The 23,786-nt window shown below is 41.5% G+C and overlaps 1 protein-coding gene across 1 annotated transcript; it reads left to right on the plus strand.

Annotated features, from left to right (window-relative positions):
- Nucleotides 1-42: 42 nt before the first annotated feature.
- CDH17 (cadherin 17) lies at nt 43-23,087 on the plus strand. Its single transcript, XM_059481216.1, has 17 exons — nt 43-87; nt 2,804-2,902; nt 3,581-3,718; nt 5,389-5,527; nt 6,754-6,912; nt 7,575-7,774; nt 10,109-10,240; nt 10,806-10,956; nt 11,651-11,866; nt 13,106-13,182; nt 14,472-14,663; nt 15,882-16,126; nt 17,894-18,024; nt 18,921-19,157; nt 21,060-21,176; nt 21,283-21,399; nt 22,293-23,087. Exons 1-17 carry the CDS (start codon nt 43-45, stop codon nt 22,397-22,399), a joined length of 2,502 nt encoding a protein of 833 aa, XP_059337199.1. The 3' UTR covers nt 22,400-23,087.
- The last annotated feature ends 699 nt before the right edge of the window (nt 23,088-23,786 follow it).

The raw sequence follows: 23,786 nt of genomic DNA on the forward strand, positions 1-23,786 counted from the left end.
CTGTCATCTCTTTGCAGGAGCTGAAACAAAGCACATTCCAGTATGCTTAAGCAGTGTGGACTTCAGTTTCTGCTTCTCATTCACTCGGTGAGTTACAGGTTTTCCTTTGTTTATCTGTGAGCAAACGGCAAAGGTTGCCTGGAGCCTCTGAGCTCTAATCCATGGGTGTGCCAGCAGGTCAGGCAGCCCTGGTGCCAGCACAGTGGCTGTAACTCTGGGTGTGTCCCCAGCACAGGTGTGTGGCCCCCACAGCAAGTCGAGAAGACATCTCAGTCATTGGGGGAATAAAAACTTCAAAAAGCCTAGAAAGCACAAATTTACTCGTTTTCCCTCTTCTACTTCCTCTTTAGATATCACTGTTTCCAAAACATGAATTTTGTGCTAGAAAAGATTCAAACATACTGCAACAAATCACCAAAGAGTGAAAACATCAGTATCATGAGTTCTGCATTATAATCCATACATGTGCTGACATATTAAATATATTCTAAGACATATAATGCCTCATAGCTTAAACTGTGCATGTTAATTTTGTATCCTTATTATTTGATTCCTGTGAATCCCATTTCAGAGGATTTTCTGGAACTGAAATGTATTAATTATGTTCTTTATGGACCTTATGTATTAAATGCAATAGATTTACTGATGTTTGTAAAGGCTACAGCAGTGGTGACTTCTACTTCACAATGAAAATTAACAGAAAAGATTGAAAAAATGCATGAAATTCAAGTTTAATAAAAAAAAAAAAAAAGCCTCAGAATATGGGGACCTTGAGGGCTGCTTCATGAGCACCTCCTTTTCCCTTCCCATTTCACAAGCTGCTGTTTGTGGCAGTGCTGGCTCTTCTATGAAGTCACTCTGCAAGCCTTATAGCCATCTTCAGAAGATATACCAATGCATATGGACCAAGAGGTAAAGCCTCTTTCCCTTTCAAGCTCCTGAACAGTGATTCATGTGGTAGAAATATGTTTGGAAATATTTATGGTCCACATAAAGTAATTTTAATCAACAGAAGTGATATCGCTTACTTGTTTCACAGGCTGCACTTTGAACCTGTTGGGTTTTATAGCATCAGCCTTTGTTCCTCCATAACAGGGAACATGATAAAGCAAAATCTGTCCATAAAAGAGACCCAGGAGCAGCCTGCAGGAACCAGGCTGTGCCAGCCTGTGTGACATGGGAATAGGGGTAGCAGGTCAGGCTCAGGGTCCTGATATCTGGTCCCTGGCGAGGCCAGAAGTCAGCATTTTGCAAAAATATTGAAAAGGTATCTGCAAAGTGCATTTTCCTGGATGCATAAGATTGCATTTGTTGATATTCTTCTGCTCTCACTATTATTCACTACCATCCTTCCCTCTCCTTCCTCAGCTCTCTGCTTTTCCCATTTTCAAAAGGAGTCACAAAGCCTTGTAGGCGAGCGGGACGGCATCTCTGGCTATTATTAAGAACAATATGGAATTATTGAAACACAACTTGTGACATACACACACAGAGCAGTGCTTTAGGGTGAATTGTGCTGAACTTCGCTGTGTTTTTGTCATAGGCAGAATCAAGTTTTCCCTTGGTAATATGCAGACTGCTTTTCTGTGAGAAATTGAATAGCTGTCCCAGCAGCAATAGGATCAAATCCAGAGGAAAAGTCATGCAGCAGAGAACACACACTCAAATCTGTGGTGTGATGGACAGGGTGGCAATGGTACTCTAAGTCTGTAAAGCAAAATAAATTAATTTTTACTATTGAAGAAAAGAAACTTTACTTGTTCAGCCAAATAATGGAGCCCTTATTCTGACAGGCAGACACTCAGTGTTGTCAAGATAGGTGGTGAAGACAGGGGAATTGGGGAATCTTGGTCTTTCCTTTGAAGAAACAGGCTGATTATCTGAACCATAATGTGAATTGTCTTGTGTGCACGGCCTGCCCTGAGAAGCTCCATTTTGCTTTGTTTTTTTTTTTTTTGTTTGGAAGCAAGAACAGCCCTGAAATGTTAGGGCAGGAGTGTGGAGGTCTTTGGGCACTGGGGAGTGTGGGGTTAAAAACCTCATAAAAATTTGGTGGTAAAAACCCATGATGTTAGGACATTGCTAGCCCTTAGGAGGACAGAGGCTGAGACAGATTTGTGTGACAGATTTGCCAGCAGGTAAAAGCCAAAAATCTGAAGGTCACATTTGCTCTCTCTGTGGCTTGCATTCACATGCAATTGATGTGAAGGCACAGGGCCCAAGTGGCTTGCCCAGATGGCTGTGGCATGAGGGGGGTGCTGTAGGAACCCAGAGAGGGTCGCCTTATTCCCATACCTAAAAGATTTGATTTACTGGGGAAATTACAAGGGGTGCAGCCACAGCTCCTCCTCATCCCCAGGTGTGATGTTTGATTTCCAGACACACTTGTTTTCACAGGGTTTTGTGGTTCTTGGATAGGTCATGGATGGTCCTGCTGGGGACAAAGGGGAGATCCAGCAATGATTTTATGAATTCCCTTTTGCTCTTAGTCTACTTTAATCTATTTTCTTCTTCTGTTTCCTCTTGAAGGTAGATCCAATCTCATTTAATTATGTAGTGGTCAAAAAAGGGCAGGGCACAAGCCTTTGTTCTCTAATTAATTAATAAATCTCACTGCTTTTAAAAATTATGTATGCTAAAGAGCCTGGAGATGTTCAGTGCAAGCCTGGAAGAGTCTCTGCCCTTGTACTGTAGCAGAAGAGCTCAAGGAGTCTCAGGGGTGGGAAACTGCTGTTTGTGTGTGGCGGCAGCAGACATCCCTCATGTGCTTCCCTCCATCCCTCTCTCCCTCTCTCTCTCACAGGCCATGTGGCTTGGTCTGGAGGGCCTGAGTGTAACTGGGCCTCTGAAGGACATGGACTTCTCTGTGCAGGAAGGAGGAGGTCCACGCATCCTTCACCAGGTAACCAAGTGTCTCGTGTTATCCACTCTGGTCAAGCACCCCACAGCCTGCACACAGACACCACATGTGAAGGGTTGTCTCTGTGCTGGTGGGAAGAACAGTCCCTCAAGGGGATCCAAAATTAATTTTTAATTCCTCTCTCTGGGAATTCAAGAGGCTACATGCAAAGAGCAGGAGACAACCCCCTCTCAAACACATATTTAAGAGGATATCCTAAGACAGGGATTAATAAAATCAACATTCCTGGAGAATTTCTTTCCATGTAACTTGTGTCATCATTTTCCTTTGACTCTGAGTTTTTCCTCCCAGAGCCATAACCACAGAAGGACAGATCCAGCTCCCAGGCAAATGGAGGATGTGTGTCATTTTTTTCCATTCCCATGCTCAGACAAAGTCTGTCCTAAGCAGACATTTGCTTTGGAAACAAACTGCAGTCGGGATTTCTTGCAGCATTCAGGAAACAATGTGAAAACTCCTCTGCTGAGGATCAGAAAAGAGCAGACTTGTTTGAGCAGACTCTTGGAATATCATTCTTCCAGCCAAACACATTGCTGGCAATAGATTTTAAAAGTCACAAAAGCATGAAATTATTTTTATTATGGTGAAAATGCTGAAAAAATTATGATTTTTCCCTCTGTTTTTGGTTTGGTTTTTTTTTTCTTTTTCTTTCCATTGTAGTTCAAACTTGAGCCACCTGCTGTGAGTTTCAGAACATCTGGTGAAAAAGCTGGAATTATTGACATTGAGCCGAGGACAGGCATCCTGTATATCAATGGGTCTCTGGACTGGGAGACCCAACAAGTGCACAAGCTGCAGGTAAAAACTCAATAAAAAATAGGAAGGGATAAGTATTCACATTTATCCTCTTTGGGTATACCTGGTAGTAAGAGAAATCGGTTGGAATTTGGAATCCTTAATTTTGCCTATGTTTACAGGCAGGTTTTTCATTTTAATACCAAGATTTACTGGAAGACATACGGTTTTGTAGCTCTCAAAGACTGAACAGGAAAATGCTTCTTAGCAGAAGAAGGCTATGTTCAGAAAACAAAAATTGTGATGCCAACACAACCCTTTAGCTCTCCTAATATGAGGGGAATACTTGACTGGAAGTAAAATCTAACCTCATGAACGAGCTTTTCTTGTTATCCCTGAAGGCTGATAATGTGAATTCTGTTTCTGGAGTGGAAAAATGAACTATTGTAATAATTTAGAAAGCTTACAACACACACAGTGACCAGCTGAGATCAGCTCAGTTGGTTAGAGCATGGTGCTAATAATGCCAGGGTTTGATCCTTGTATGGGCCATTCACTTCAGGGTTGGACTTAATGATCCTTGTGGGTCACTTCCAACTTGGAACGTTCTGTGACTCTGTGAAACAATGTGAGTGAAAGACATTTAGGCAGAGAGGCACAGATCTAACCTCTGTCAGATAACAGCAGAAAGCTGTTGGGCAGATGTTGAACTCCAAGAGAGGAAAAAGCTTTGTGTGCTTGTCCTGCTATTAAACCTTTTTCATGAGGATCTCACTAGTGCAAACGCTGTTGGGAATGGAGCAGTGGATGGGCAGTCTTTGGGTCTCAGTGCATCCTTGTCCTCTTAAACCATGTCAGAAATGGTGCTGTCTTTTTCTGAGGCAGTAGCAGCTGAGAAAAAAATGATCATGAGAGGATCAGTATCTGAACAGACAAAGTACATGATGATTTTTTTAGCCAGCCTTAGCAGTCTTTCTAAAGTCTATCACTTTAGGTTTCATGGTTTCACATTCTCAGCTCTAAAGCACCCTTGGATTGGAAGTAGAGAGGGCAATTTCCTAGCCCCAGAAGTTAATAACCCAAAGCGTGTGAATCATTTATAGACAAAAAGTGATGACAGAATGAAAAAGTTATGCTTGGTTAGGCATAAATAATCATGATTTTATCTATTATGTGCAAACAAAATTAAGTGTGACAGATATAATATATTCTTGGTGATTTAAAGGTAAAGAAGGCTGGAAAATAAGTCAAGTTGTGTAGAAAAAATGTCATTAGAATTAAGAATTAATTTTTCTTTACTAACCCTTATATCAGACTATTTTTCTGATTTATATTTATAATAGCAATTAGTTATAAATGCAAGATCATGTTGGATTTTCTCCTTGTTTGCTAGAAAGTACATATTGCTATTTAAAGAAAAACATTAATTCGAAGATGTACAAAAATACAAATAGTCTGCTGAAACTGGAAGTGGGAAATTGTCCTCTGAAAGGTGTTATCAGAAGCAGGAGTGGGTTATTTTATTTTGTTGGCATTGTATACTGTGACAAATTTTTGTCAGGGAGCTACAGTGGCAAATTTGTCCTGGTATGTGCAGCTACCGAGTGGTGGCTCTCACCAGATTTCCATGACAGTAAGAGTGACCTGGCATCTGACACCTTGATATTAATTTATGCCTTTTAACCTGTCTGCATAAAAATATTTACTTGCTGTTCCTTCTTTTATCAAATCAGGTGGAAAGTCTGGATGAGAATGGAGAGAGAGTTAAAGGTCCATATGCTGTTACAATACATGTGGAGGATATCAATGACAACCCCCCAGAATTTAACCAGACAAAGTACTATGGAGTAGTGAGGCAGAACTCTCGTCCAGGTAATTGCCACCATAATTAAATATTATCATTAATAGGAAGGTAGGTAAATTAAGCAGAAAGGTAAAGTGGTTGCTATACAAGCTGGAAAAAGATCAGTTTTTCTTCCCACAGGACTGTAAAAAATAAGAGTGAAAGCTTCTATAATATAATGAAAGGGCAAAGAGGTGACCACTATATGGTGTGAAGGGATGAGCGCAGTCAGAAATATTTTTTATTACTTACTCTTTGCAAGTGTCATTTAACAGACAAATATTGCTGCTCTGTCCATTGCTCTGGAAAAAAAAAAAAAAAACACCAAAAAATAACAAAACCTTATGCTAGAAGGGGTTTAAAATTTAAAGGCTACCAAAGACTATACAGAAAGAGAAGGCTAAGACTATCTGAGTCTTTACATATCAGTGAAAGAAAGTACCAGGGTAGATATAGGGTATGTGCTTACCATGAGTGATGCTTCTCAGAACATGGGCTAAACCTCAACATTTAGAAGAGAGTCTTGGATTATGAATTGTACTGATCTATACCAAAAGTCATGCAAGTATCAAAGATCAGTAAGTTGGGACTTACATATTGGAAATAAAACAAAGGACTCATACAGTTGTTATTGCTGTGGCTATGGACTCAAGAAAAAACTTTTGCTAAATAATATGCATATAAACCTTCATGGAGTCCGAAAATTATTCTGAAACATATTACTGCAAACTCTTCAGTGCATCCAAGTCAAAAAGATTTTGAATGCTGCCCTGGTATGCAAAAGGTAAAAGTTGACTTACATTACTGGGTATTTCCATTTTTTTTTCACTGTATGTTTCTTCTTTTATTGTATCTGTGCCACAGGTGATGCACCATTTTTATCAAGGTGCTTTGGGTTTCACTGATTTGTGTAAGAACTGCAAAGTGGCCTTAAGGAGAGATCCCAGTGAGCTGACTTCTGGGTTCAGGCACTCTTGTGTGATAGATAGCTCTCTGCTGATTTAACTCTGTCGCCTTCTTCACCAGCTGGTCATCACACCTGTTGTGATCCTACTAAGCAGAGCTGGTGGAGGGCTGACTGTGGGATGGCATACAGCAGTGTAACCTCTGCACGTGGCTTCCCCTGGGAGATGCATTATGGAACAGTGGCAGCTCCCCATAAGTTGCTTTCCTGGTTTGAGAGCTCTGTTCAAATGGATTATGTGTTAAGGTTCAGTCTCTTCTCTTACCACTGTTTCTTCTCCAATCCAAAAAGGCAAGCCCTTCATGTATGTCCATGCCACTGACCGTGATGATCCTACAACTCTCCATGCACAGCTGTCTTACAGCATTCTCCATCATTTTCCCAACCCTTATGAAGAAATGCTTTTCCAGATTGATAATGCAACCGGAGCAATCTCACCAAGCAGGAAAGGTACGTAAAAAGATTCTTGATTGCAAAGAGCAAGCATGAGTTCTGGGATATGAGTAGGAACAAAGCAACAACATGGGTCTGATGCTACATTGTGAATAAATGTAGTCAGTGGGACATACTCCACTAAAGCCCTAGTTTTGGGGGACTGGTGTTTTGTCCCACCAAATTCAAGGGAAGCTAGCAGAAATGGAGATTGAGATCTAAAAGTACACTGAGAAGAGAGATAGATCCTCTGGCCTTCAGGACTCCACTATGTCATATCTTGGAATTAATTCTCTGCCATGAAATCTAGAAACCCAAAAGCAGTAACATGAAAAATGCCGAGAAAACTCAGCTGGACATGTGATCCCAACTGCATTTCAATGATTAGAAACTCCCATCTATTCTGCTGGGCTGAACAAGTGCCTAACTGGGTCTAGAGCTGTTCAGGGATGCCTCTGCACAAAATGAGACCACAGCACAGAGGTCCCATATGATTCCATGCACATGAGGCTGTTGAGAGAACCCAGAGGAAGTGGCTTGCTGAGGTTTGTCCCAAAGGACCATCTAAGGAGTAAGTCTGAGGCAGTTAAAGAACCATAGTGCATGTAGGAGGCAATGGGCAGATGAACAGCCCCCACAGCCTCTGTGTCATTTCTCTTGACTCTTTGCTCTGTCTCTAGGCTCTTCTTACTTGGATCCTCAAAAGCAGGACAACTTCATACTTGTTGTCTCTGTGAGGGACATGGCAGGGACAACAGCGAATGCTTTCACCAGCAGTGTTGATGTGAGCATCACTGTGAAGGAGAGCCTGTGGAAAGCTCCCCCCACCATCTACATCAAAGAAAACTCAACCCAGGTCCACCCTGTCAACATCAGCAAGGTAGGGTCCTTGACCACACTCCATAAACTTCTCCTTGTGCCACACAATTGTTTCCTCAGAAGTAACTGTGAAGGTGTCCCCGCTGCATCCAACACCAGGTTCTTCAGAAGGACTTTGACACCTCCCAGTCATTTTTTTAATATGGCATCCTTTGGAAATGATTGTTAGTGGAGGTCTCATTGATTTTTTGTTAGCACAAAAGTTAATAGTTTGGAGGTGACTGAGATACAGTCAATACAAATACTAGAGTGACTGAACTTTGCCTTTCAGTTTGGGACCAAAATCCAGTTATGGGTCCTCCAGGCTTTGAGCAAACCAAGAGATTTTTAGAGCTTATTTTGTGGTTAGCTTCTTCCACCTGCAGAAGAGCAGGTCAGGGAACCAGGTCCATAACAGCCCTGCTGTGGACAGTCCCTCACACTCAGGGACGCCTGCTGTGACTGGTTTTGTATCATGCAACACAACTGCTACACCAAAAGTACCTTGAAAGGACTGAAATACCCTCCTTCACATCCTGCATTCCCAATATTCCTCTTTTCACAGTTCAAGCACAAAATATTTTGCTGATAACTGCAGACCAATAGCAGTGTATACATGAGTACATATTAACTAACAAGCCAACAGCCTTTCAGAAATATTTGACTTTGAAAAATGCCTTGGCAGTGACACCCCTAATGCTGTCATCCCTTGAACATGGCAGGATTCCATGGATCCTGTTCACAAGAGTAACTGGCTTGGTGCTATTCTCAGTGGCTGCCCAAGGAAATACAGAATGAAAACAGGTAGAAAGAAGACTAACATGTAAGGATGCACCCATTTTGGGGTCACTTGTATATACATTTCATTTGGGAGCCAATGTCATGTTGATTCTGCCTAGGGGAAAATGAAATGTAGCTGCTGCTATATAGAACATAAATGTTAATACTGACTCCATTAACTAAACAGTCTGTGTATTTAATTTCATTTTAAATGTGCGGCACCCCAAAAAAGAGCCTTTCTCATGAGCGCTGATGAATGTAAAGAGTGTGCATGCACCTATTTACAGATAGGTACCAGCTATTTGTTTGCACAGTATCACAGAATCATAGAATATGCTGTATCGGAAGAGACCCATCAGGATCATCGAGTCCAACTTCTGGCCCTGCACAGGACACCCCAAGAGTCAGACCATGTGCCTGAGAGCATTGTCCAAATGCTTCTTGAACTAATGAAGGCTTAGTACTGTGACCACTTCCCTGGGGATCCTGTTTCAGTGCCCAGGAACCCTCTGGATGTAAAACCTTTTCTTGATATCTAACATAGACTTCCCCCAACTGAGCTTCCTCAAGTCCTGCCCCTGGTCATGAGAGTGAAGAGGTCAGTCCCACCCCTCTGCCTCCCCTCATGAGGATGTTGAGGTCTCCCCTCAGTCTCCTCCAGGCTGAACAAATCAAGTGTCCTCAACTGCTGCTACTAAGGCTTCCCTTCCAAACCCTTCACCATCCTTGTGGCCCTCCTTTGGACACTCTATAATAGCTTAATGCCTTTTTTATAATGTTGTGCCCAAAACATCACACAATACTGGAGGTGAGGCTGCCCCAGAGATTGGACAATCCCCTCCCTTGCCTGGCTGGTGATGCTGTGCCTGATGCCCCCAGACAGGGTTGGCCCTCCTGGCTGCCAGGGCACTGCTGACTCACATTCACCTTTCCAGTGACCAGGACCCCCAGGTCCTTTCTGTGGAGCTGCTCTCCAGCCTCTCGTTCCCCAGGCTGTCTGTACATCCAGGATTGCCCCATCCCAGGGGCAGAACCTGGCACTTTGTTACAACTTCATACAGTTGATGACTGCCCATCTCTATAATTTATCAAGGTCTTTCTGCAGGGCCTCTCTGTCCTGGAAGGAGTTGGCAGCTCCTTCTAATTTAGTGCTGTTTTGTTGTTCCATTTCTCTGAAGGAAATAAAACCAAGCAACAGGCAGGAATAGAGAGTGTTAGGATAGGAAATCATTAGTATCAAGATATTAAAACAAAAATAATGCTTTTTTCCTCATAATCACTCTTTATCTCCACATCACCAAATCCTTTTATAAAAAGGTATGTGTTGTATCCCATCTGGACAGATGGAGAAACTGTGGCAAAGTAGCTTCAGCACACAATTCAGAGAGCAGAGGTGTATTATCAGTCTGATTTTCTGCAGTTCATCCTGAGAGCCCACCAAACTGTTAATTTTCTGGTTTATGAAGCTAACAGGAATGCAGTTGTTTCTGTTTGTGGTCCAGAAATAATCCCTGTTAAATCTCACTCTACACTTCTGACTTCCTATCCTGATTTATTTTTTGGGGTTTTTTTTTAGGTGCAGTCAAATGAACCAGATGTAATTTATGGCATTTTTGAAAAAGAAAAGCTGCCAAGGCTTCCATTTTCCATCAGTGAGAATGGGGATATTTATGTGACCCAGCCATTGGACAGGGAAGAAAAGGATGCTGTAAGTAAACACATAAAGCTTCACTGATGGCAGAGAGCACAGCAGGAAGCTGATTATTGGTGTGGGAGTAAATATGACAAAGCTCAACAGAATGGAAGGGAGACGGGAAAGGGGAGAATAGATAAAAGTTTTGTCTCTTGTCACTTCTGTTTGGAAATTATGTGATATATGTGAAAATTCATCCACCTATTATACTGTAAAGAGGCTTCAGGTCCTTACCCTAGAGTGGGTCTGGCAGTAGCAATCCCTGCCCACAGCATATGCACAATGTACAGCATGGACCAGCTATGGCAGGGCTGTAGGTGCATGAGTAAGAGATAGGCAGTGGAGTGAAGGAGATCTGGAGGTTTCAGATCTACTTCAGACCTTGGGGACCACAGATTTTAAAATCCTTTGAGAACTCAGCCCTCAGAAGCTAAAGGGTGATGGAAGAGCTCTGATTTAAACAGAAAACACTGAGCAAACTCATGAGAGGATATTTCATATTCCTGTAGTTAGATACTAAGATGCAAAATATTGTCACAGTGGACATTCAAACCTTCTAATTGCCATATTCTTGTTGCAGTATACATTCTATGTGGTGTCAAAAGATAACACAGGAGAACTGGTGGAGAAGCCTTTGCAAATTCACATTATTGTGGAAGACATCAATGACAATCCCCCTGTGTGTCAGCAGGAGCTCACCATAATTGAAGTTCAAGAAAATGAAAATGGAGGTAAGAAAAGAATTTCTGTTAATTTATATGCCTCACTGTATGCATGCTGTTTCCAGCTGTGTGTGAAGGAAGCTAAAAAATCTGATCCCAAAGATTAAAACATGACTGTCCCAGGGAAATATTTTCCTGTGCAAATAGCCCTCCTGTTTTCCCTTCAATAATTCCTATGGAAAGGATTTCAAGAACCTGAGAAGGACAGAGACAAAACACCTACTTTAAAAATGCTGTTTTATTTAAAATATAAAACTGCATTTTCCCACAACCACAGATTTGGATAACTGCTTAGACTGTGTAAAGAAAAACACCTCTTTTATTACCAGTACAAGAAATACTGTTCTTAAAGTGGTATGAGCCCATTTTCCCTCATCCAGCTGCAGCTCCAGCATAAAGCCTCTGACTTCAATGGACCATTACCAAAATCCTCCAATGTCTTGACATCAGTTATTTGGTTTCAGGACTGAAGAGTCTGCTGTTAGTCTTTTGGACTGCCCTGACCCCAAACCAGTATGTTGGGAGGCTAAAGCAAAAACTCCCAATAGTGAAAAGGTTGCATGTCCATTAAAGTGTTTTCCATACAGCTTTATTTTTATTGGCCTTCTACCCTTTACACTGGCATCACTGTTGTCACTGTGCATTTCTGTGGAGACATGGAACCACTGCACTCTGTCTGATTCCCATCTCTGCTCTGCTACAGGGAGTAATATCGGCACCGTGTTTGCTACGGACATGGATGAGGAGGACAGCCTTAACTCTCGTCTGCATTTCCAAATCCAAAGTCAGGAACCTGAATTCCCCACAAATAATCTCTTCTATATTCAGCAAGACACCGGGACTTTGCTATTAGCTGGCCGTTCCTTAAGCAAGCGTGAATCAGCCAAGTATTTCTTGAAGGTCCTGGTGACAGATCCTCGTAAGTAATGCCTGCTGTTACACTTTGGAATAACTCTGTCCACACTGGCAGGACTTGTGTTCAGTGTCTAAGGGATGTGGGGAGACACGGAGGATTTGCTGAATAGGCAGTAGCACTGAGAGCTGTCTTGCTCTGGCATGGTACTTGTCCTGTTCTTGAGATGCAGGGAGATGAATCATGATTCACAATGCAAGCATGGAAGGGAACCAGCTCTAGGACAGAGTGTGGCTAAATTGGGAAGCTTGTTAACAAGTACTTCAGAAGGAGATTTCCTTCCACAGGGGGAAAAAAATGAAGAGATCATGATTGTGGTTTTCCCCAGATCTTTCAAAGGGACTTAACTGGAAAAAAAAATCAAGAAATTAAACACAGCTGCTCAGACAGTCCAGATAATATTTTAAAACATTAGGAGAATATTAAGCTGAAAAAAACTTTAAGAATTATCTTGTCCCTTATGTAAATTTTCATGAGTCCTTTGTGATTCACTGAATGGAAAGGAAATCAAACTTCATACCAAAGCTTAAAGCTTTGTGCTGGAATCCCTACAGTCAGGCAAAACTTGTGCATGAAGGAACTGGCATGGAAAGATGTCTGTAAATGAAGTGGTATCATTTTGGCAGATGGTGGAAAACGTTCCAGAGGGAGGAAGCTGATGATTTGTCTTGAATGCTTATTTGAACTCCATCCAAACAATGTTGTTTAGAATTTTCCTCAACTTTCAGCTCATGAGGCATGTTCGTAAAACACTAAAATCCATCTATATATGGGTATATGATGCTTCTAAAATCACAACCTGCCATTTTGGTTTGGGTGCCCCTGCTCAGGTAGTGATTAGATTTACATGAATCTGAAATCTGCCTGTAACAAAACTGGGGGTGCTGCCTGATGACCAAGAGGACAAGGGAGCATTAACAACCCAGGGCTTACTTTTTGACATGGAAAAGTTATACTGAGACAGCTAACACAATTCATAGCTATCATCATCCTGGAAAACAGATATGGTTTTAAAAAGTGAGGGAAATGAAACAGGATGGGACAGTGCTGGAGAAATGGGGAAGATCAATGGTAAGAAGTGAGGTTGTCATTGACTAAGAGATATCTGAGATAAGTGCTTCTCTCAATTTAGTGCTTAGATTGGGCAATCTGGCAATCTCACTTTTGCTCACAGGGAACCCTTCTGGAGGAGAGTTAGTTTTGGCAGAAAGGCTGGTGTGATATCGTTTGTCTCTTTCCATGCAGAATTCGAAACAATCTGTAATGTGGAAGTACACGTCATCGACATCAATGATCAAATTCCCATCTTTAACAATTCAGATGTGAGTACTTTTAACACCATTTTGGATGTTCCAATAACTTTTGACAAGGATTTGAGCATGCCTTCAATGTTTATAGGATGTCAGCAGGAAACTAGCCCTTTACAGACAAAGTAATAGAGTAAATACTAGTAAAAATAAAGGTAAAATATTGCTGCAAGTCCGCATATAAGCTCTATCTAGACAGTGAGCAATGGGACAGATTAACAGCTAATTATGAAATTTAAGGTAATTTGCTCGGTGGAAAACTGTGTACAGAAAGAAATTTTTCTATTAAATTAGTTTATTCCAGAAATGCAAGTTCTGAAGGGAAATGGGGAAGAAAAGGCTTTAAAATTAATCAAACAGCTAAATGGAAAAAAATGCTGGTGTCTCCCAAGTACCTTTCCAAACACAGCACTAGTGTACCCAAAACAGCCAGAAGAGAAATGGGAATCAAAAGTCCTGTGTGGTTTGGCCAGAAACAATGGTCCAATGATCCATGTCCAAACCTGATTCCGGGATGGGTGTCAGGCTCCTGCCTTTTCTCTGGTGGAGGTGCTGGCATCTGGCAGAGACCTGCAGACATTTCATGACTTCTGCCTGATGGCCCAAGCCTCCTGGAAGACACTGGAGTGGCTGAAGTACTTACACAGAGGTGTCCCAGCTCCCACCACTCCTGCAGGCCCTGTAGGTGGTGGGCTCAGGAGAGCTGTCTGGCCTGTCAGGCGCAGTTGTCCTTTCAGGGAAGCTGTGTTGGTTTTTGGGCCTTGCAGACTGTATTGCCGGTCTCTCAGTTGATGGCAATGGCAGCCCAGTCTCATGCAGACAAGGTGCCTGCAGCGCAGGTTTTACACCATCTCACCTCAAGGTCTTGGTCCAGGACCTGGTCTCAAGGTGAGGCTTCTGGGCAAGGGCACACATTAAACAGTCAGAGGAGCTGGGATGCCAATGTGGCAACGACCTATGGTGCATGAAGCAATCAAATATTTAACAATGAGTGGCCAGGGTGCTCACAGGGTACAGAGAAGCTGTACTATCCCTTCTGCATGATCATGGGCTGGTTTTCACAGCGGAACTAAAGATTTGGGACTGGTGCTGTACTAGTGGCACTGACATAGATCCCATTACCTACGATAAATGTGTGGCTAAAAAGCTTCCCTCCTTTGTGTGGCTGCTGTGGGTTAAAATAAATCCACACATGTGGGTCACAAGCTTGTGGTTGTGCTGAAATTCTTATCCACAAATGGTTGTGCAGAAGTTCTTATCCACAAACGGTATGTCATGTTTCAATGACACCTCTCTCTCTTCAGTATGGCAGTGTGACTCTGGCAGAAGATATCCCAATAGGAAGTCTGATATTAGAAATTGAAGCAACTGATGGAGATGAGCCTGCCACAGGGAGTTCCCTCATCATTTACCAAGTGAAGGAAGGTGATCCAAACAACACGTTCATCATAGAGACAGACTCGGAAACAAACCGAGGGTTCATCAGGATTAACAAGGTGAATAGATGGATTTATTCTTCTCCTTTAGTGTTACTTATTTGTTATACACAGTTATTGCCCTGTGGAATTTGTGAGGAGGTGAGGACTGGTGGTAGGGGCATCCTAAGCATGGTGCAGCCTGCAGGAGGCTCTACTTTTGGACTCAGGCTCTGTGTCTGTGCAGTGCTCACACACACACACCTACCCTCCTGCCTTTGCTGTGCCCTCACCACCACCAGCATCTCCCTCCACTGGCTCTGCTGCTGGCTGCTTCTCCAGAAGAGCAGATTCTGGCCTATGAAGTAGGTCTTTATGCACCATAATGACAAAAAACCCCACGTTATTTTAGTGATTTTGCAGCAGCATTTCTGGACAAGAGAAAGCCAGCTAATGCTTCCACGACTGTGGTGGTAGTGGTGGGCTGTGAAGGGGCAGATTCTCCTCCCTGCAGTTGCTCTGGCCATTAGTGGCCTTTGCAAAGCAAGGGGCAAGTGTAGCCAGCATGTCTCAATGTCAGCATGGAGATGTAGTTTGTTCCTGATGAGGGGAACATTAACTGTGACCAAGCCAAGGACAGCGTGTGCTGCAGTAGGTGGCACAGCCCATATGCTGAATGCTGGAGACAGGAATATAAGGAACACTTTTTGCTGCATCCATGAATTTCAATAACGAAATCACTCTCCCTTTGAAGTGAACCTTCTCAAAGGTACTTGGACTATGGCTCCAGAAAGCTACCACTCATTTTCCAAGGGGTGCTGTATTGTGTGCCTCCAGCCTGTGTGCTGGCCAAGTGCAGGCAGAGGCAGCGTTTGGTGAACCATCTTCAGCATCAACATCAGCATCAGCCTCCTTTTTTCCCAAGGAGGAAGCTGTGAGAAACTCTGTGGTGTAACAACCCTTGTATGACTTTTGGCACCCGGAGGTCATTTGAGGCCTTCTCATACAGAGCTATAAATACTATTTCTGTAAACAGGATATTGTTATTAAACTTAGTTGGGCAGGTGGCAACATTATTAGAAAATGCAGTTGCTGAGGAGGCCTCTAAACAGGCATATGGTTTCATTTAAATGGAACATTCCCAATGTAATTTTCTCCTGTCAGCTCTCCTTTATTTTGCCTGCATTTGGGATGCAATCTCCTCCTTGAGAAGAGGGGGACATTTTAGTTTCTCATTGGAGGTCCCCACAGCAGCAGAGCCATTGCTTCACAAACCCTTTTTTTTCCTAATTCATCCAGGCTCTTGATTTTGAAACAATGCCTGTGTACAACCTGGTGATCAATGCCACAAACCCCGAGCCGCTGGTGGAAGGCGTGAAGTACAACTCGAGCTCTCTCACCAAGTTAAAAGTTTCTGTGACAAATGTGGATGAGCCACCTGCTTTCCGGACGCCATTTTACGAAACAGAGGTGTCTGAAGACATTCCTGTCAATACCTTGGTCATGACGGTGGAGGCCTATGATCCTGAAGGGGATTCTGTACGGTAAAAAACAGTGACTGTGATTAATTAATTCAATTTAGGGTTTCAAAAATGGTTCAAAAGGACATGCAAGGAAAAGATGCCTAATACTTGGCATGTGGAAAAATATTGCTTTTACAGAACTCCTATCTCCTAGTAGGAGGGGGATGTGTGGTGGGGTAGGGGCCAGCGACACTCCTGCAGCTGGGTAGTACTTTTCTGACCAGATTTGTCTCTGTACTGTGCCAAACATCTGCCTTGAAACAGGAAACCACAAGGGAAGCAGGCTAATTTATATGTCCAGGAAGGCTAATTTATATGTCCAGGAAAAAGGTAGAGCTGGACTGAGAGTATCAAGTTTCCGTGTCCACAATGCCTTTATCAAAAAAATAAGGCATATACTGTGTACCCCTGAACCAGTAGGAGAGTAGCTGCTTTTCACGTCACACAGGAAACAACCAAAATGCACAACCTCAACTTTTTCTCCACCAAAATACACATCCTCAAGTCTACAACTGAAAAAGAATTCATTTTCTTTCCTAGCTGTCAGAAATGATGCATCTCTTTCTGTTGTGGATGCAAAGCTCTGTGTAAGACAACTCCTGTGCTGTGTTGCATGGTGTAAATGTACCTTACACAGCAGAGTCAGATGGAGGAGTTATTTGTGACTTTTGTTGTACAATTCCCAGCTGGAACTCTGAACAGATCAGCTCAAAATAAACAGTTCTTGAAATTTAACTGAAATTCAGCAAAACACCAAGTGGTTAATGGAGTTGCACAATGTGACTCTTAGGCCTCCTGTGGGTTCTTATTCCCAGAGATTTCTCATCTGGCTTTCTACTTGGCCCTAACTTTTGGGAACTTATCATGTTTGGCCTTCTGTCAAACTAGTTTGAAAGGGAGCCACATAGTCCAGAAGCTCTGGGGGATGATGACAGAGACATATGACAGGAATTTAGCTATACATAAACCACATTTCTGCTAAAAATAGGTTAAAGAGCATAAAATAAAAAGTATGAAAAGTAGAAGATGTACAAGCATGCTGTTTCTAGTGTAAAGGGTACTGAAAGAACAAAAACATTGAATGAGAAGGTCTGGTCGCTTCTATTCAAGCAAGTGTCTGTGCTTTAACTGGGTCATATGTTCATGGTTAAATTTGTGTAAGTAAATACCCAGGGACCTTGGTGATTTTTTAAACAATTATATAAATGCAATTATGTGGTGATGCATAAAGCACACTCTGTTCCAAGGCTGCCCCAATGGTAGTAACATTGGCTTCTCCAGACTGCCAGAAGATAATCACCATGGTTCTCCTTGGGGTCCTGGTCCCTCCTCAATCCACAGAAGGGTTCCTGGCTGCACTGGCCCCTCTGTTCCCCAGCCCTTGGCTTGTGGCCCCATCAAAACCAACGTATGGGAGATGTGATGGGGTGAGATGGACATGGGGCTTGGACAAATCACACTTCTGGACTGAAATCTCAGTGCCATCCCATGTTCCCCATTTAGAAGGAAAGTGGAATTGCAAGCACACAGGCTACAGCAGAGATGGCATTTCTGTAGTTCTGCTCTCACTCTTATTCTGGATGATTTTGGCCTCTCTTTCTCTGTCTATGTCTCCTGGTTGGCTGCAGTATCGTAGTACTGTGACTCTTCCAAGAACCTTCTCTTTCAGTACAACTGTAATCAAGCTTCTTACATAAAGTCACCAAAGACGTATTTGCTTTGTTGGAATTTTTTCCCAATTTGGAACAGTATATATGATTTTTTTCCCCTCCCTATTTCTTTCCAAAGGTACTCCTTGGAAGGTGACGCGAGGAAATGGCTGAGAATCGATTCAGCCACTGGGCAGGTATACACTGCTTTGCCTTTGGATCGAGAAACTGAAGAAATATACCGAATAGAGGTTGTTGCATCAGAGCTAAGTAAGTGATGAAACAACTAAATATACACACAGAGGAATCCCCTGTCCTTACTCTTTTATGAGGAATTATCATACCTACCATGACTAAACCCATGAAAAATACTCGAACATGTAATCTCAGATATACATCCTGTGGTGTATCCTTAGAAGTATATATTTCTTAAGAATTTAATTTCCTGAAGAACTCTTGATGCTGTTGATAACAAGGATTAAAATAGCTTCCATGAAGTTGGGTATGGTCTTATATTTGCTTGAACCATATGACATATAGAGAAGATTCAAATTTTTTCACTGTTTTCAGTATCAATATTTTCTGCTGCTTTTTTCTCTAGAGCTTTGAAGATTTTAGTCTTTCTCCTAGGTATGATTAGGCTTCCTGAAAACATACCCAGAGAGTAGTTTGTAACCTTCTACAGAATTTCATTTTGTTACAGTAAAAACGAATAATCTGTCAGATCTGAAATATATTAGGACTTCTAGTTCCAGCCATTAAATCTTTCAATTTTGGCTTGCATTTTCTGTCTATAGAAGAGGGGTGGGAAACTCAAGGCATTTCATGCTTAAGAGCACTCCAAAGAGCACTGGTCACTTTGGACGTGACTGCTTGCTAGACATGATGGAAATGACAGATTACTAGATAAGATCTGCCTCCTTTCCCTTGCTAGCGTTCTGTAGCTTGCAAGAACTGGTGGTAAATAAACAATGCTCGTTAAAAAGTAGTGGCAGCTGCCACAAATCCCTCAGGACCTCCTGAGACCTTGTTTCTGCCACCTTTATACAGAACACCACCTTTCAGTGCCTATCTGATGATGTACCTGTGTGATAGCTGCAAATGCAACAGCCCAGAGTGTAAATCCAAGATGTGCATGTAACTTTGCATTCTGTTAAACTCGACAGATAATGCAGCTCAGAAATCCAAAGCATTGTTGACTCTACACTTACGTGATGTGAATGACAACTACCCACAAATAGCTACGGATTATCCTGCTTTCTTCTGCTACCCAGTCAGCGGAGGAGAGAGAACTCTCATTCGAGCTACTGATGCTGATGAACAATTCTTTTATTCAAAATTTACTTTTTCCCTTGCGGATGACATGAATGCAAGAAATAATTGGGGAATCTCAAAATTCAATGGTAAGCTAATTCAGCTGTTCTTACAATGATATGGGACTCACTTGGTACTCTGGTGAATATGAAGAATTACAGAATTCCTTTTCACTGTTATTATTGCATAACCAGTGTCCCACATAGAAAAAAAATTGGGTTGTTGAGAACACCAAAGTCATTAATTATTTTTTGCAAGAGGTAAAATCCAGTATGTTGCAAGCTATAATTTCATTAGTATATTTGAGAGAAGAAGAATGTAAATATGAAATATGTGTATTTAATGAATACAATTCACTACTGAAAAAGAAATAGAACAGTTTGCAAACTGTACATTTCTGACATTTCATGCAAAAGGAAGTCCTGCCTCACAAAGTGAATGGAGCTTTTTGAAGGGGACAGTAAGCACATGAATAAGTGCTTGGCTGATAGAGCCTGTCTGAATTAATAAAACATGTTTGATGAATTGTCCCACTAGAGAAAGCTGGGTTGCCACAAATTTAAAGCTATGAAAGAATAAATAATAATTTAAAATTCTGGACTTGGAGTAAACAGTCAGCTCTTGCAGTGAAGGGAGTTCATGTGTAGTTTTCCAAAGGTTTTTTGCTGGGATCTGCATAACTCAATACATATGGATGTGCAATGAGGAGGCAAAGTTTACTCATTATACAAAGTTATTTGAGTAGGAGCCAAGCGTGAAGAATTCTTCCAAGACTGAGTTGGTTGAACAATAAAATTCACAGGTGCTAGTGAACCCTGGACTCCCAAATTCACTTTTGAAATCATGGGTGCTGAGCTGGCCATTATGAATCAGGAAGGAGAACTACAAGCAGTTCCATGGAAATGTGAGATCAGCAGTATTCAAATAAACAGGTCAAATATTGAGGATTACCAGGAAACAACCGGAGAAGAAACCTGAGGACATCATTATGCCCCTGTATAAATCCATAATTTCTTCAAGCTTTGAACTCCAGTCCCTCTATCTCTATCATAAAAATGCAGTATAAGTGGAAACAGGTTTAGATAAGGTGACAAGGATAATCAGAGTTATAGAATGGCCTGATATAAGGAAGTGTATAGGAGCAGCAAAGTAAGCTACTACTTTTAATCATGGAAGACAGTAGGGAAAGAATGTAATAGAGAGATATAAAATTATGAATGCTCTGGTCAGGGTGGCCAAGGTTCATCCTTTGCTCTCTCTTCCAGTGCACAAACCTGGGACTCTCAAGTGAAGTTTGTGGAGTTATTTACAGCAGATAGAATGAGGAGGTAGCTGACTTGGGAACTTGCTATTGCAGGATGTTGCGTGTGCAAAAATCTTGTACAAGTTCAAAGCAAGAAATTACATCTTGCTCAAGAAGTCCTTGAGCTGAAAACGTTTAAAGGGTGAGAAGGAGGAGGAAGTAAAACACATGCTTTCTTTTTCATCGTAATCTCCATTTATTCTGAAAACAAGATACTTACATCAACAGACTTTTGATCTGATCCCAATGGCTGGTTTTACCTTTTCCAGTTTTTAAAGAGTCTTAGATGTGACAGTGTAAGTTCACTAGAAGGATGGTCTGTCCTACATTTCCTTGGGAACAAATTCAGCTGGTTGTGGTCTCTGTGTGCATAGGGGACTATTCCAGGTTCACATGGGATGCTATCAGTGTAGCACTACCCAAGATCAGATTTGGCCTGATGTAGAAATTAGGAAGGAAATTTTATAGTCATATTATGATGACAGCCAGACTAGGCTTGCAGGTGTTCCCTTTTTACTTAATGTCTGCAAACCAATGAGATCCTGAAAGACATTGAGGAAAACAGGAATTACTATCATATGCAAAGCAGCCTTAAAAAAAAAAAAGTCCACTTTCATACTTTCAGGTATGAAAGCTGAACTAATTTTCTTTCTTGTGCTGACCTGAATGTCCCATTTCTTACTTACAGCTACTCACGCTTACCTGTCCCTGAAACATGCTAACTTTGAAGAGAAGGTGTATGATGTTCCAATAATACTTAATGACAATGGAAAACCGCCTTTGGAAAACAAAGTGAATCTTAAAGGTATTCTATGCACACAACTATTACCTTCAAGAGAGCAGTTACATTTATAAATAACCAAATGTGACCACTAAACTTCTCATTAACCTCATGGCATTTCCTTTTGCAGTAAGCATCTGCAAGTGTTCCAGTGAAAATTCATGTTTTATTGACATAGACCGTCAGCACTCCTGGCCAACCGCTGGGCAGGCAATTGGGATTCTGCTTGCAGTCCTGATCATCATTGGTAAGTCACTTATTCCTGGCTGATTTGAAGCCAGACCTCTGAGATATGATGGTGCTGCTGCATTTCTGACAGGAAGTCACGTGTTGGGTGAAGACTTGTCAAGCATGTTGCAGAATGAGTGAAAGAGAGAAGATCCCATGATTGTGTATCATGATGGCTGCAAACTTCTAAGGTTTTGGTTGTAAGAAAAATATCCAATGGCACAACAACCAGTTGGGACAGAAGAAACTGCTGAACCTCTAGTATAGTGTCATTTCATTGCTACTTACTGCCCTTTGCCTGTCAGAGAGGGGATATGAGTTTTGTCTTGGGCATCCAGATTATAGTAAAAATAGTGAAGCTTCCTACTTATAGTATCTGTACCTGTAGCTTATAGTCATCATTTTATTTTCCTATTCCAGCTTTACAGGTTTACATCTTTCATATTCATTCTAACAGTGATAAAGAGGAAATAAATTTATATACAGTATAACAAACTCATAATAATTTTAAAAGATCAAATGATACATTATATCAATATCAATATATATATATATATATATATATATATATATATATATATATATATATATATGTATGGGACTGCACCTCAAGACAAACATACAAATCCCTGCACAGAGGGAGGGGGGGGCTAAAACAGACACTTTGCCATCTGGTCAGACCCTAGAGGAAAAGTTTTCCTTTGCGGGAAGGTCTCTGAGCCCCAAGGCATCTGATCCTGCCTAGCACTGACTGGATTGATGCTCTTGGTCTCATGCTGCATGGTCCTTCCTCAAAGCTGCTTCTGTTCAAGAGCACTGTGGATATTACAGGGCAGTGTCATGGCCCTTGCTGGAACAATTTTTCAGAAAGTTTTCTCTCCCCTTTACTGACAAACACTCTCTCTTTTTCAGGTGCCATTTTAGCAGGTGTGTTTTTCCACATGAGATACAAAGAGAAAAAAGAAAAGAGCAATCCCAAGGATGCAAAAGATAATGCTGAACTCAACAGACTGACTTAATGACTGTTTCATCAAGAGACAAAACCGCCCTTTGGTTTGTCAATGAGTGAACTATGAAGCTTCCAAAGCCCAGAGATGTGCTATCACAAAAACAAAAAAATCATGCAAAAGTAGACTCCCAGGGGTTTGGCCTCACTTTTGTACATAATAGTCTTTAGTCACAAAACATAAAACATATGTAATCTTTAGCCATTAACGAGCTTATCAGCTTTGACTAAAGTGTTAACTATGACAGCACCAAATGCTGAGCTCCTTCAGGGATCTATACATTGGACCAGTCTCCTTCATCTGACTGCTGATGTAAATATGGACTTTACAGAGGACTACATTTTGTTGACCTGCACATATTTGTCTCTTTCCAATTCTGTAAGTCACTGAACAGCAGACTGGGGAATAGTCCTGTGCTACATTTGAAGATACTCCATGAAGTTGTAGGAATCACTCTGACTCTCAGCAAAGGAGATCCCAAACTTATTGCAATCTGTAATCTGTCTTGGGCCTTGCCTGCTGACATTATACTGAATTTGTACCATCAATGTGATATTTCAATTTTTCTTTTTTGATATCCCATAAAGTAAAACAAGTTTGTGAAGTACCATGGCCTTTCATTACAGTTTCCAAGTTAAAAGAAACTCCTATGCCGAGTCATGTAGGTAATATACTGTTTCATCATACTGCTGCAAATATTGCTCTTGCCCCTTACAAATAAGATAAGAATAAAAAGTTTCTTTAAAGATTTTAGTCCCTGCTTATTTTATAAAATAAATAAAAAATGAGAGAGTGCATGAGAGCAAACCATTGCTGCTTGGTTCTCTATTGTATTTAACCCTTACTTTCACCTAATACAGATTAAAAACGGCTCTTAGGCCAGACTATGTGTCCAGCTGATTCCAGATGCAATGATTGCTGGAGCCACATCTATCATAGTTACAGTAAAATGTATTTGAACCCAGAGTTACACCCAGAGAAAAAAGCCTTTCTCCTGATAGCATGCCTATAGAAGGGCATTTTTGGTGACAGTTTGAGGAAGGCTTTTCTTTTAAGCTATAAATAAAAGCTGAAAAATATTGTGTTAAACCGAAAAGACAATATACTTTTGAAAACATTCAAGAAAAGGTCATATGGAAGAGAGCATATTTGTTTACCCAGGGTTTTTTTAATGGCTTTTGCATGCAGCACAGAACTAGAAAGAAAAGAGCACTTTTTTGGTAGGGTTGCACTTATAATAGGTTTTCCTAGAATGTTGCCAGCAAAAACTTTGCTTTTGGGCTTCAGCAACACAGCCCAATTGTTGTACCTCTTGCCCCAGCTTCCCCAGCTGTTGGAGCTCTGTTATTTGCTGGGGGGGCTCACTGCTGGAATGTATTTATTTTATGATGGGAATGTA

Source organism: Ammospiza nelsoni, chromosome 1 (genome assembly GCF_027579445.1).
Source record: "Ammospiza nelsoni isolate bAmmNel1 chromosome 1, bAmmNel1.pri, whole genome shotgun sequence".
Classification (NCBI taxonomy): domain Eukaryota; kingdom Metazoa; phylum Chordata; class Aves; order Passeriformes; family Passerellidae; genus Ammospiza; species Ammospiza nelsoni.

Bases quoted from the DNA above. Each gene is read 5' to 3' on its own strand.
- CDH17 (XM_059481216.1), top strand. From the start codon at position 43: ATGCTTAAGCAGTGTGGACTTCAGTTTCTGCTTCTCATTCACTCG. The intron at 6,913-7,574 runs GTACGTAAAAAG...CTCTGTCTCTAG, and splicing joins AATCTCACCAAGCAGGAAAG to GCTCTTCTTACTTGGATCCT. The intron at 13,183-14,471 runs GTGAGTACTTTT...CTCTCTCTTCAG, and splicing joins CCATCTTTAACAATTCAGAT to TATGGCAGTGTGACTCTGGC.